At 38.0% G+C, this 13,769-nt stretch overlaps 1 protein-coding gene across 1 annotated transcript in view; it reads right to left on the bottom strand.

The window, feature by feature from the left end:
• Window positions 1–4,346: 4,346 nt before the first annotated feature.
• CENPI (centromere protein I) overlaps window positions 4,347–13,769 on the bottom strand; it is a 77,709-nt gene continuing 68,286 nt past the window's right edge. Inside the window, exons 20-21 of the mRNA XM_004777156.3 lie at window positions 8,407–8,448; window positions 4,347–7,715 (exon numbers count right to left, since the gene is read on the bottom strand). Of these exons, the coding sequence (XP_004777213.2) occupies window positions 7,614–7,715; window positions 8,407–8,448 (144 nt within the window). The 3' untranslated portion in view covers window positions 4,347–7,613. The remainder of the gene's footprint in view (window positions 7,716–8,406; window positions 8,449–13,769) is intronic.

Raw genomic sequence — 13,769 nt, 5'->3', positions numbered from 1 at the left:
ATTTATTTAATTTATTTGACAGAAAGAGAGATCACAAGTAGGCACAGAGTCAGGCAGAGGGGGTGGGGGAAGCAGGCCCCCATACACTTCTTTTTTTAAATTTATTTTTGCATGCATGCACACGAGAGAGAGAGAGAGCAAGTGAGCGCACAAGCAGGTGGAGGGGCAGAAGCAGACTACCCACTGAGCAGGAAGCCTGATGCAGAACTTGATCTCAGGACCCTGAGATCATGACCTGTGCCAAAGGCAGATGCTTTTTTTTTTTTTTTTTTAAGATTTTATTTATTTAGGGGCGCCTGGGTGGCTCAGTGGGTTAAATATTTTATTTATTTATTTGTCAGAGAGAGCAAGAGTGAGCACAGGCAGACAGAGTGGCAGGCAGAGTCAGAGGGAGAAGCAGGCTCCCCAAGGAGCAAGAAGCCTGATGTGGGACTCGATCCCAGGACACCGGGATCATGACCCGAGCCAAAGGCAGCTGCTCAACCAACTGAGCCACCTAGGCGTCCCCAAAGGCAGATGCTTAACCGACTGAGCCATCCAGACACCCTAGTTTTACATATTAAATTTTAGTTTTTGATCCATTTGAATTAACTTCTGTCCGTGATGTGATATAGGGGTCCAACCGGATTCTTTCACATTCAGTTGTCTGGTACCACGTTCTGAAAAGACTATTCTTTTCCCATTAACTGTCTTGGTATTCCTGTTGGAAATCAAACTGACCTTACATGAATGGGTTTACTTCTGGACTCTGAATTCTATTCCATCAATCTACGTGTATTTTTATGCTAGTACAAGAGTCTTGATTAGTGTAGCCTTGTAGCAAAGTCTGAAATAGAGAAATATAAGGCCTCCAACTTTGTTCTTTTTCAGTATTGTTTTGTTCATGGCCGATTTCCATTTGATTTTCAGAACCAGCTTGTGAATTTCTGCAAAAATGCCAGCTAGGGTTTTGATAGGGCTCTACACTGAAACTGCAGATCAGTTTGGGGAGTATTGTTATCTTTTTTTTTTTTTAAAGATTTTATTTATTTATCTGACAGACAGAGGTCAAAAGTAGTCAGAGAGGCAGGCAGAGAGAGGAGGAAGCAGGCTCCCTGTGGAGCGGAGAACCCAATGTGGGGCTCGATCCCAGGACCCTGAAATCATGACCTGAGCCAAAGGCAGAGGCTTAACCCATTGAGCCACCCAGGTGCCCCGGAGTATTGTTATCTTAAATATTCAGTCTACTGATCTATGAACATGGGATGTCTTTGCATTTATTAGATGTATTTTTAAACAGGGTTCTTTTTTTTTTTTTAGGATTTTGAGAGAGAGAGAGAGAGAGAGAGAGAGAGTACATAAGCAGCAGGGAGGGGCAAAGGGAGGGAGAATAGGACACACTGCTAAGCAGGGAGCCCAATGTGGGACCCCATAACAGGACCTTGGTATCATGACCTGAGCCAAAGGTAGACACTTAACCAAATGAGCCACCAAGGCATCCCTAAACAGTTTTGATTACATTGATGTTAAACCAACCTTGCATGACTGAGATAGATCCCAGTTGGTCATGAAGTATAATCCTTTTCATGTGGCTGGATCTAATTTGCTGTATTCCCTTGAGTTTATTGAATGCATAGATTTTGTTTTCATCAAACTTGACACATTATCAGCATTATTTATTCTAATATTTTTTCTGTCCCTTTGTTTCCTTGTCTGGTATACCCATCATGAGTGTGTTTGTGTGCTTGATGGTGTACCACTTTCTCTAAGGTTTTGTTCATTTTTCTTCACTCTTTTTGAGTCCAGAATTTTCATTTGGGGTGTGTGTGTATGCATTCTATCCTTTATTGATAGTTTCTTTTTCATATCCTTATCATCACATAGTCTTTTTAATTATTTAAACATGGTTAAAGTTCTTTAGATGTATTTATAATAGCTGCTTTGAAGTTCTTGTCCACCAAGTTCAGCATATGATGCCCTCAAAGGAAATTTCTTTCTTTCCTGTGTATGGGTCACATGTTCCTGTTCCTTTGCCTCTTATAACTGAACAGTTCAGATACTATATTGTTGCAACTCTGGATACTGACTGTCCCTGCTCCGGGTTTTATTGCTGTTGTTTAGTAACTTGGCTATACTAATTCTGTGAAGTCGGCTTCTCCACAGTATGCAGCCTTTACTTTTCCTGTTTGGATTTTTTCTTGCTTTTAACTTTAAGCCTGGCATCCTAAGGATCATCCGTGGGTCATTACAGTTTAGCTATCAGTCACTGATTGATCCGAGTTGTACTGAAGCCCCTGAGCCAGGAAGGTTTTCATTTTTTGCTGTATGATCTGTGTGGCTTGGAGACTGTTTTCACATTACAGGGAGTTTACAAGTTTATTGCACATTTAGCCAAGGGCTAATAGCAAAGCAGTTTCTTCTCCAGTTGCTCCTAAGAGTGTGGCCTTAGGTAAGAGCAGATTATTCTACACCATCTGGTGTCCTTTGCTGTCTCTTTCTGATCTGCCTCTATTGGTATCATAGTATGCTTCTGGCCCCCAGTAGCTGTTAGCTGATTTTTATTTTGAACGATTCCTTTAAGGCATGAATTGCTCCACTATCCAAAAAAAGGTCAGGCTCCTCAGGCCAGGGCCAGCATGTTGCCAGTCTTTGAGGTTTTCTCTGACCCCACCCTCACAGAAGCTCTGAATTAAAGAATAGTATCTGGGACTGACAGGGGCTGCCAATTGGCTTCCAAGCCTCCTAGAATACCTCTCCTGAAACAGAGTTGGGTGAGGGAATGGGAGTTGCCTCTACTTCAGATCTTATAGCCTACCACTATTACTACTGAATTCTGTAGATTTTGAATAAATGGTCTTCAATTTGTTATAAATTCTTTTATTATTCTTCAGAAACTTTGAATGATTAGTCTTTCTGATTTTGACCAATAAGATACTGCTCTGGGGAGTTCCACGGAACTCTTCACATTGCCATCCACAAAACCTCCCCATTTTAATTTTCAACTGAATGCAGAAACTGGTGATCACATTTGCAAATTTAACCTACCTACAAAACTGATTGTAAATAGAAAAAAATCATTTCTAATTTTTTAAAGCTTAAAGCACTGTCTAATTTTAAAAATTGTATACTATCTTCTCTCATTACCTCAAGTAACAGAAAATTGTCTACAAATAGATACAAGGAGAAAGTAAAACATAAAAATTGCAGTCTTGTTCAATTTCATGTGATATTAAGTGTTGTTGTATTCAGGGCTGGAATACTCATAAATAAATAGGATGTCAAATTTTTGAATAAATGCTTATTCATATGTTCAACACTTTTTCCAGAAAGGCTCAGGCAACTCTGTTCAATCAGAAGGTAAAGTATAGAAAAATGTGTATTACTTCAGGAAGCTACTATCTTCTGGGGCAGTCTTCAATTACATTCTATTATTCTTTGAATTGATATACTTCAAAGGTAGGAAAAACTTTTATATCTTCTTTCCCCTCTATGGCTTTTCAATGAAATTTCACAGATTTTCTATCATTTTATATACCAAATCTTTGAAATACAGACATTAGAATCTAAATTTTACCAAAAAGGGAATCAAGAGGCAAAGTACTTAAGTGACTTCCAAGGTCACACAATTCATTAATGATAAACCTAGAACTAGAAGCAATGAAAGGACTCCTTAACATCCAGCCTTCAGCTCTGTGCACCAAATAGAGTTAGATAAGCTAATTTTCTGCCTCAAAAATTGAAAAAAACTTGTTTTCCTGGTATATACTTAAAAGTGAACTTTAATTCACAGGTACTTATTATGCTCCTTGGGAAGATATCCTTTTCTGAGTATTATAAAAATAAAGCATTGATGACTCAGGTCTACAGTATATTCTGTTAAATATTGTTGGCCATTGTCTTAGATCAGGCAGCTATAATAAAATACCATAGACTGAGTGGCTCAAAAAGCAAATTTACTTCTCACAATTCTGGAGGCTGGAAGTCCAAAGATCAGGGTACCAACATGGACAGGTTCTGGTGAGAGCCCTCTTTCTAGTTTGTACTTGGTTACCCTTTTGCTGTATTCTCACATGGTGGGAGAGAAAGATCAGTATCTCCCTTGTCTCATGACCTAATTACCTCCCAAAGGCCCTACCTCCAAATACTATCACATTAGGGGTCAGGGCTTCAAAGTCTGAATTTGGGAAAAATAAACATTCAGTCCATAGTAGCCATCTTTATCAAAAATAGAATGTTTTTACATGACAAAAATATAGTCTTTCTACATTAAAAAATAAATGAAATAAAGTTATATCAATTGAAAAGAAATTTTAAAAATACCAATTTTATTTTTTAAAGATTTATTTATGTGAGCGAGAGGTGCAAGTGGGGAGAGGGGTGCAGGGGGGAGAAAGAACACAGAGCGGAGCAAGGGAGGAGGAAAAAAGCAGACTCCGCACTAAGCAGGGTGCTCAAGGCAGGGCTCAATCTCACAACCCTGAGATCATGACCTGAGCCAAAATCAAGAGTCAGATGCTCAACCGACTGAGACACCCAGGTGCCCCAATATATAATACCAACTTTAGAGAATAATTTTTCTTATTTCTAGTAAACCATTGTGTGATATAAAATGTATCTGATGTAAAGAGAGAATGTCTGCAAACAAATTTTATGTGAAACACCATAGACTTGTCTACTTTTCTTTCTACATTGCCCTTAAGACCAAGAGGAAGAAGTTATTATAAAAAGAAAAATAAAATATTAGAAATCTTTTTTTTAAAGATTTTATTTATTTGAGAGAGAGGAAGAATACAGACGGAGAGTGAGAAGCAGACTCCCCATTGAGCTGAGAGCCCAACTGGGGCTAGATCCCAGGACCCTGACTGAGATCACAACCCAAGCCAAAGGGAGCTGCTTAACAGACTGAGTCACCCAGGTGCCCCAAAATGTTAAAAATCTAACAGCAAATTAGTATTGAACATTATTAAGTCAATATTTATAACATCAACAATTTTATAGAAATACTAGGTAAAGAAAGAATTCTTTCTGTATAATTGGGATAATAAATCAAATTTTCTTTTTCTTTTCTAGGCAACATTTGCTCTAAAGCAAAATAGCTTTTCTTATTTAAATCTTTTTTTCCTTTGCCATGAACAGCCTTCAAAAAAGAGTTTTTAAATAACTAGATTTGGCTTATTTGCACATCTAATCTTAAGTGGGTCAAAAAACTGGATCAAGAGAAGAATATGAACAGAAAAGAACCCAGGAATGATTACTGAACAAAAAGACAAGCATAAGGGAAAAATATTTTCTTCCTGGAACAAAAACTCAGGTTTAGAAATTTCTTCCATGACTGGAAGATTGTTGTGGATTAAATTTCATGAAAATTATCAATCCTTCTCACAGGTAAAAGTTCCACTTGATCTTAATGACCAAAATATTGTGCTCTGAATAACAATATGGAAAATTATTTGGACTGCAAACTTAAAAACGAAAGAGAACTCTCTGAGAAAGGTTATCTATCAGGGACACTATCACATTTACTTCAAAGCAGCTAAAAGTTTTTTACCTGGGTATATAGGCAACATTCCACACCAAAAAAATACTCCCTCTCTCGTTCAAAACACTTTTTTCACTTGGCTTCCAGCACAACCAGTCTTCTTACTTTTCTTCTAGCCACTGGTGGGTATTTCTCAGTCTTTAGGTGGTTCCTCCTTTTTTCTTCTACTTTCTAATGTTGGCTTATACAACAGGACTCAGTTCTTTGCTGTCTTTATCTTCTTTTTTCTAGCTGCACTAAGTGATCTCATAAGATGTCATGGCTATTCACTAATGATGCCCAAATTAATTTTGCCAATCCCAATATGTACCCTGAACTCTAGGCCTGGATATCGCCTGTCTACTCAGCACCTCCAACCTAATATGGCCAAAATAGAGCTTCTGAATCCACAACCCTCCAAATCTGTTCCTCCTCCAGTATGCCAGGATGTCAGAAACCTAGGAGTTATCCTTTACTCCTCTCTTTCCCTCTCTTCATATCCAAGCTAACACAGATCCTATCTTCTCTACGTTTAAAGTAGAACCTAAACCCACTCTCCAACTACCTCCCCATCATCTACCACACTAGTCAAAGACTCTTGCCTAGAACTCTAATAACTTAACTGGTCTCTCTGTTTTAACCCTTAATCTTCTTCAGTATAACCTTCAAACAACAGCTCCATACAGGTAAATCAAATTATATCACTTTGCTCTCAGTCCTTCTAACAGCTCCCTATTACCTATCCATAACACATCATGAACTACTCTCTGGTTTCTCTCCTATTTCATTCTTACCACTCTTCTAATTACTATATTGTAACCTTACTGGCCTCTCTGCTAGTACTCAAACATGCCAACTAAGTTATCATTTTTAAGCCTTTTACAACTTGCCTTTACCTCTGCCCAGAATGCTCTTTCCCCAAATTTTCACATGGCTCATACACTTATTTCATTAGGCTTCTGCATAGGTCACCTCCTCAAACAGGCTTTAAAGTAGCAACCCTCTCAATATTCTGCCCCTACTCCTTGCTTCTTCCTTATAGCACCTCATACTATATTTTTGCTTATATTTTTATTGTCTGCCTTTTCCAAAGGGATGTAGTAAATCTACAAAAGCAGTACTTTGTATTGGTCACAGCTATACAACCAGCATACAAAAGAATATCTGCCACACAGTAAGCTAGATAAATATGTATTGAACCAAAAAATGAATGGGATTCCAGTCTGAACACTACCTAATAATACAGAGTTTTGTTTTGCTTTAAAGGAAAAACAAGAACCATAAGAATGTGCCCTTAAAAACAAAAGTAAAATCAGCTTACTTTCTCTCAAGTGATATGAATTTTACTAGAAGAGAAGTTACTCGGTAGTAGAGAGGCTGAATTTTCAGCAAAATATTCTAGCTACTGTAAAAAAATTTTTAAAGCTTCAGAATTATCCCCGAAAACAAAGTCTGTTTACTTGGGCCTGACCACTTAAAAATGGGCATATAACATATACATACACACACAAAATAGTATAGTTTTCTGAAATCAAACTGGACTAAATAGGAACACTTCCTTCTCTTATCAAATTGCTACTAGTGAAGGCCCGGGAAGCTACCAACATATTAGAGTTAGAAATGTTATATCCTGTTAACTTGATGCTGACACTGTTGTTCACAGTAAGGAAAATGGCAATATCCCCAGAGGTTTCAGAGGCAGGGCATTTTGCATGAGTATGTCTGTGGGTTAACTGCCACTATATATTACCTGCTCTCTTCCATCAATACAACTTACAGTCCACAAGAATGTGAAAAATCCTGTCACATAACAGATATATCTACGTATAATTTGGTGGAAGGCAGAGCCTGATGATGAAGTCATTTTTTACTAGTGGGCTAAAGAATCTAGATCCTGAAAAATAAAATTAGCCACACTGAGGCTCTCCTGGGGGCATGCATAGAAGGCCAGTCCAAGTACTCCCTGAGGATGGCAATCTGTTGATGCAAAGATAATGGAAACTCAAGTTGAACCACTTGGCCTCTCTAGCAACAAGGAAAAGAGTTTAGTCCGGTATGGTCAGTTCGTTTCAGTCAAAATTCGCTTAATGTTGATGCTGCAGTTTAAGCTCTCTGATCAGGGGACAGAAGAATGATGAATACTACTTCTTATGAAAAGTTTCAAGCCTTGTAACCCCTCTGAAAATAAATAGTCCAAATACCAGTTCCATTTCTTTCCCTGCAGGCACAAAAAAGGGAAAATTACTCATCAAATATTTACTATGCATATTCTCTACCTCTTCTTCTTTCCCTAGGAAAAGTTCCCAACGTCCTGAATGCACATACCAAGAGTTAGCTGAGAGGGGCCAAGTTCCTAACTGGAAGTCAGGCACTAAAGTGACATCCAAACCAGAAAGTACCCAAACTTTAAGGTTTAAACATTCCTTTTATTATGCTGGCAAAAAATGTTATCTGTTCAACTGAACAAGTATTATGAAATGGGTCATCATCCCCATGCTCTAGAAATTCAACATCTAAAATGGATAACACAGGAGCAGAAATTATTACTGCCTTCATTAAATATGTACACAGCAGAGTTTCTGTAATAATGAGACAGCTGTGTTAGGTATTGTTAAATCACCCTCATTACAGTCACACTTTGAATACATGCAACTATACTATAAAATGAGACAATGCATAGATCCAAGAGCAAGAGTCAAACTGTGAATAGTTTTATCTTAGAGAAGACTGTAGAGGGTATGTGCCAACAAATTCACATAAAGTCACTGGAAATATTTCAGGAGGCAAACATTTCACTCTGACTTTGTGGAGGCAATAGGCTTAAGACTGGGGGAAAGGAAAAGTATAAATTTTTTGATGAAATGGACCTATAGTAAATCCCTGAACATGATGAAAATAAATTTATTTACCCGAATAGAGCTCACGCTTACTGTCCTTTCTTCTGGCCATTCCTTAAAAAACAAAAAAAAAAGTGGGGAGATAGGAGATGAAAATGTTTGGTTACCAAAGATTACCAGAAAATTAAGATGGTTCTTCACTGTCTGATTCATTTTCTACATTTTATTCCTACTATCACTCCAGCATTCCTTTTGAGTAAACATTCACAATAACCTTCCACATTTCTCCCTACTAGCATAAACAGAAGGAAAATAAGATTACAGTGAGTAAAGTGAGTACCATTTTGCTAATTTATGGCCTCAAAATCTACTCAGCCACTAGAATGAAGATAAAAGACGTTAGAGAAGGCATATTCTGAGGTAAAGGATACCTGAACTGAGTTTTGAAGCATGAGGAGGATGTCTGGTGAGTCAGTCTGTGTACCAGTAGATTCTATAAAAACTGATATGAAAACTCAGACCTAGTTGATCCCATTTATTTCCCATCTTTAATTATCACCCACTGTATTTCAATGAAAAGTCATCAATTCTAAAACAAACACTTTTAATATATTCCTAAGAATAACTAGGCCTATTAAGCTATGTATAACATAATGTGTTCTTAACACTTAGAATTTTTTATTTTACTACGATTAAGTTTTAGATGTAGGCAGATTTTGATCATACATTTTTATAAACATGAAATGGTAAATATAAACAAAATTAAGTAGTGAAAGTATTTCTAAAATTTTACATTTGGAGTCCTACTTTCCTGAATTACTTTTCCACTCAAGAGCTGTAGATAACTATGTTTTTTCACACAATATCATCTTTACTGCCAGAGTGTTGGCAACGCAACGTTTCTTAAAAGATACTAGTGTGGGGGTCCCAATTACATAAACCTAACCTACTTTTGGTTCCTGCTTCAAGGAAAGTCCATAACATGTATGATATACTGCTTCCTTCCCCTCTTCCTCTAAGACATTTGGTTTTTGGGGCTTGAAAGAGTGTGCCAATATTTTCTCCAAGTTTTTTCCCCAACCTGGTGACAACCATCCTGCAAGGTCTGATTCTGGCAATCTCCCTGCGTACACTGAAAAACAGCAAATGACAACTATATTTTCATTGCTCCCTGGCTGACATCACAAGATGCATCCTGATCTCTAACAAGTTAGAAAGTGAAAAGAACATGTGGTTTTACTGATTAAATATACTCCATGCTTACAAATTCCATATTTATTTCTCTAGCTCCAACTTCTCACCTGAACTCCAAGCCCAGCTTCAAACTGCCTATACTTAGACTTCCTGGATGTCTATAAGGAATCTCAAACTTAAGGTCAAAAGAGAACTTGAGTCTCAACTTGCCCTCCCACCAAATCAAAATAACCTCTTCTGTTCTTTCATTAGTATTCCTCTTATTAATACATGGAAACACCATCTACATAGTTGCTCAGTTAATAAAACTCAGAAACCCTTTTCTTCATTCCTACTTTTTTACTGGTTTCAGAGGTAGAATTTATTGATTTACCAGTCGCATATAACACCCAGTGCTCATTACATCAAGGGCCCTCCTTAATGCCTGTCTCCCAGTTTCCTCAAGTTCAGCGTCTTTTATGGTTTGCCTCCTACTTCTAAAGAAGCCCTTCATTAAGTCCTGTCTGTTCTACCTCTGCAATATATCTCAAGTCAATCCACTTCCATCCATTCCACTACCACCACATTTTTTTAAATTTATTTTTTATTTTTAGCATAACAGTATTCATTATTTTTGCACCACACCCAGTGCTCCATGCAATCCGTGCCCTCTATAATACCCACCACCTGGTACCCCGACCTCCCAACCCCCACCACTTCAAACCCCTCAGATTGTTTTTCAGAGTCCATAGTCTCTCGTGATTTACCTCCCCTTCCAATTTCCCGCAACTCCCTTCTCCTCTCTAACTCTCCATGTCCTCCATGCGATTTGTTATGCTCCACAAATAAGTGAAACCACAGGATAATTGACTCTCTCTGCTTGACTGATTTTACTCAGCATAATCTCTTCCAGTCCCGTCCATGTTGCTACAAAAGTTGGGTATTCGTCCTTTCTGATGGAGGCATAATACTCCATAGTGTATATGGACCACATCTTCCTTATCCATTCGTCTGTTGAAGGGCATCTTGGTTCTTCCCACAGTTTGGCGACCGTGGCCATTACTACCACACATTTATACAAATCTCTACCAGTGTCTCTCTCCAGACTCTACCAACATCCTAACTGGTGCCCCTGCAGGCACTTGGGCCTCTTTTAACTCTATTCTCCACAAAAAAAGCCAAAGTGATCTCTATTAAACATAAACTCAGACCATATTATGACTTTGCTTTAAAAATTTTCAATTGTTTCCCATGGCACTCCCAACAGATCTATAAGAGAGATAGCCCCTGAATCTCTGCCATCTTATTTCATTCCATTCTCATTCTTGTTCCTTAAGCTATAAGCCATATTGGCCTTCCTTTTTTTATCTTGAACTCCTTGAGCCACTGTACCATTTCCACCACCTAGAATGCTCTTATTCCAGCCATTCTTCAGCTGACTTATTCTCATCTTTTAGAAGAAATCTTAGACCAAATGCCACCTCCTCAAAACCTTTCTTGAACACCCATCCTGGCAACTCCTCAGTCACTCCTTCTCTTACCCCACCCTGTTTATATCCTTATAGCGTTTCTCAAAATTCAAAATTATCATGTTTACTTATTTCATTACTGGTTTACTATTTGTTCTTATTTGAATATAAACTCCATTTGGGCAGAGATGGTATCTGTCTTCTTAGGTATTATATTTCTAGTTTGAAAAGCATAGTGAATACAGAATAAAAAAATATTTGTTGAATGAATAAAGAAACAGCTACTGATTCAAAGGTAATTATGATAATAAAATCTAGAGCTTCAGAATTTCCTGAAATGTAGGCTCTACAAATGTTCAAATATTTTGACTCATTAACTGAGTGGAGCTCTTTGATACTAAGAATGGATTGGCCAAATTAAATTTACTAAATTATCTCTAAAAAGATGACTAGTTTGAAGTATTTACAATGTTAAAATTCCATAAAGTAAAAATGATTACCTAACTTTTGTAGCAACATGGACGGGACTGGAAGAGATTATGCTGAGTGAAATCAGTCAAGCAGAGAGAATCAATTATCATATGGTTTCACTTATTTGTGGAGCATAACAAATCGCATGGAGGACATGGGGAGTTAGAGAGGAGAAGGGAGTTGCGGGAAATTGGAAGGGGAGGTGAATCACGAGAGACTATGGACTCTGAAAAACAATCTGAGGGGTTTGAAGTGGCGGGGGTTGGGAGGTCGGGGTACCAGGTGGTGGGTATTATAGAGGGCACGGATTGCATGGAGCACTGGATGTGGTGCAAAAATAATGAATACTGTTATGCCGAAAATAAATTAAAAATAAATAATTTTTTTAAAAAAAGTAAAACTGTCAGCATTAAATCATATTGCCATGATATCAGAGGTTATTTTTACCATCTTGAAGGTAAGATACTTAGCAGTTAGTTGGTGACAAGGGCTCAAAAAGCACTCTTCTAAAACACAGCTTGACATTTAAAACCTAGCATTTTCAGAACCTCACAGAAACATCATCAGTTACAAAAATGGCAGTTTCACATTTTGCCAAATGTGCTCTATGCTACTAGAATTTAAAACTTCCAGTCAGAACTAACCTTCCTTAAACATTTTAAAAACTGTTTTCTGATTTAAAAGAATATATCAATCAATTCCTGATCCCCCAAAATGAGCTTGCTTACCTATGTTCAAGTTGGTATTTACTACTTTAGAGACCGAGTCTTCTAACACACACACACACACACACACACACACACACAGTCTATAAGAAAAATTATTTCATTTAAGAAAATCAATCCCTGGGGTGCCTGGGTGGCTCAGTGGGTTAGGGCCTCTGCCTTCGGCTCAGGTCATGATCCCAGAGTCCTGGGATCGAGCCCCACATTGGGCTCTCTGCTCAGCAGAGAGCCTGCTTCCTCCTCTCTCTCTGCCTGCCTCTCTGCCTACTTGTGATCTCTGTCAAATAAATAAATAAACAAAATCTTTAAAAAAAAAAAAGAAAAGAAAATCAATCCCACTCTATATGTAATTCATTACAGGCTTTACCAATTAAGAACTGGATGCAACCACGTTGACAGGGTATGGAGAAACCAACAAATCAATCATTGTTGGCAGTAATGTAAATTTGAATAACTTCTACTTAAAGCTAAAATTTGATTTTTTAAAAGATTTTTATTTATTTGAGAGAGAGGAGAAAGAGCATGAGCAGGGGGAGGGGTCCAGGGAGAGGGAGAAGCACACTCCCACTGAGCAGGGAGCCCAACATGGGTCTCAATGCCAGGACCCCGAGATCATAACCCAAGCTGAAGGCAGACACTTAACCGAATGAGCCACTCAGGTGCCTATAAAAGCTAATATCTAAAGACACCCAACCAAATAAAAAAAGATACATACTTTGAAAACAATTCCACTTAGAGCAATTTTATCCACACTTATATATGTATGAAATGAAGTATATGGTTGAAGAACATTCATTAGAGCACAATTTCATAAAAGAACTAGAAACAGCTTAAATGCTCAACTTACATGTTTAACTTTAACATAGATTCATAAGAGAGAATACAAAAAGAATGAGGCAGCCCTTTACATACAAAAATGAAACAAAAGTCTAGACATTAAGTCAAAAATTCAAGAGGCAGAAAAGTAAATATGGTATATGGTGTTGTAAAAGATCATTTACACAGAAATATGCAGTATGTCTCTAGAAGGATATTAAAAAAACTGAATGTGGTTGCTTTTATGATGAAAAGTGTCCACATAGGGTTCCACTTCCAGGATGAGATCATGAGTTCTGTGGACCCACTCCCCCGAAAATGAGAAAACTTGGCAAAGATTATTTTTAAAAACCCAGCATTTAAAGTCTCTGAAGGATGATCTCAATTCAACAACTTAACCTACTGCTTCAAGATACTAGAAACGGGGATGCTTGGGTGGCTCAGTGGGTTGAGCCTCTGCCTTCAACTCAGGTCATGATCCCAGGGTCCTGGGATCCAGCCCCGCATCGGGGTCTCTGCTCGGGCAGGGAGCCTGCTTCCCTTCCCCTCTCTCTGCCTGCCTCTCTGCCTACTTGTGATCTGTGTCTGTCAAATAAATAAATAAAATCTTAAAAAAAAAAAAAGAAACTAGAAACAGGAAAGCAAAGTAAACCCAAAGTAAGAATCAAGTACAGATGACCCTTGAATTGCATGCAGTTAGGGGTGCCGACCCTGGTGCCGTCAGAAATCTGTGTCTAACTTTGGCTCCTTAAAAATTTAACTACTGACAGCCTGTTGGCCA

This window comes from Mustela putorius, unplaced genomic scaffold (assembly GCF_011764305.1).
Source record: "Mustela putorius furo isolate JIRA1106 unplaced genomic scaffold, ASM1176430v1.1 tig00000842_pilon_pilon_pilon, whole genome shotgun sequence".
In the NCBI taxonomy this organism is placed as follows: domain Eukaryota; kingdom Metazoa; phylum Chordata; class Mammalia; order Carnivora; family Mustelidae; genus Mustela; species Mustela putorius.
Note: the sequence above shows the minus strand (reverse complement) of the source record. Positions and strands in the feature narration are given on the sequence as shown.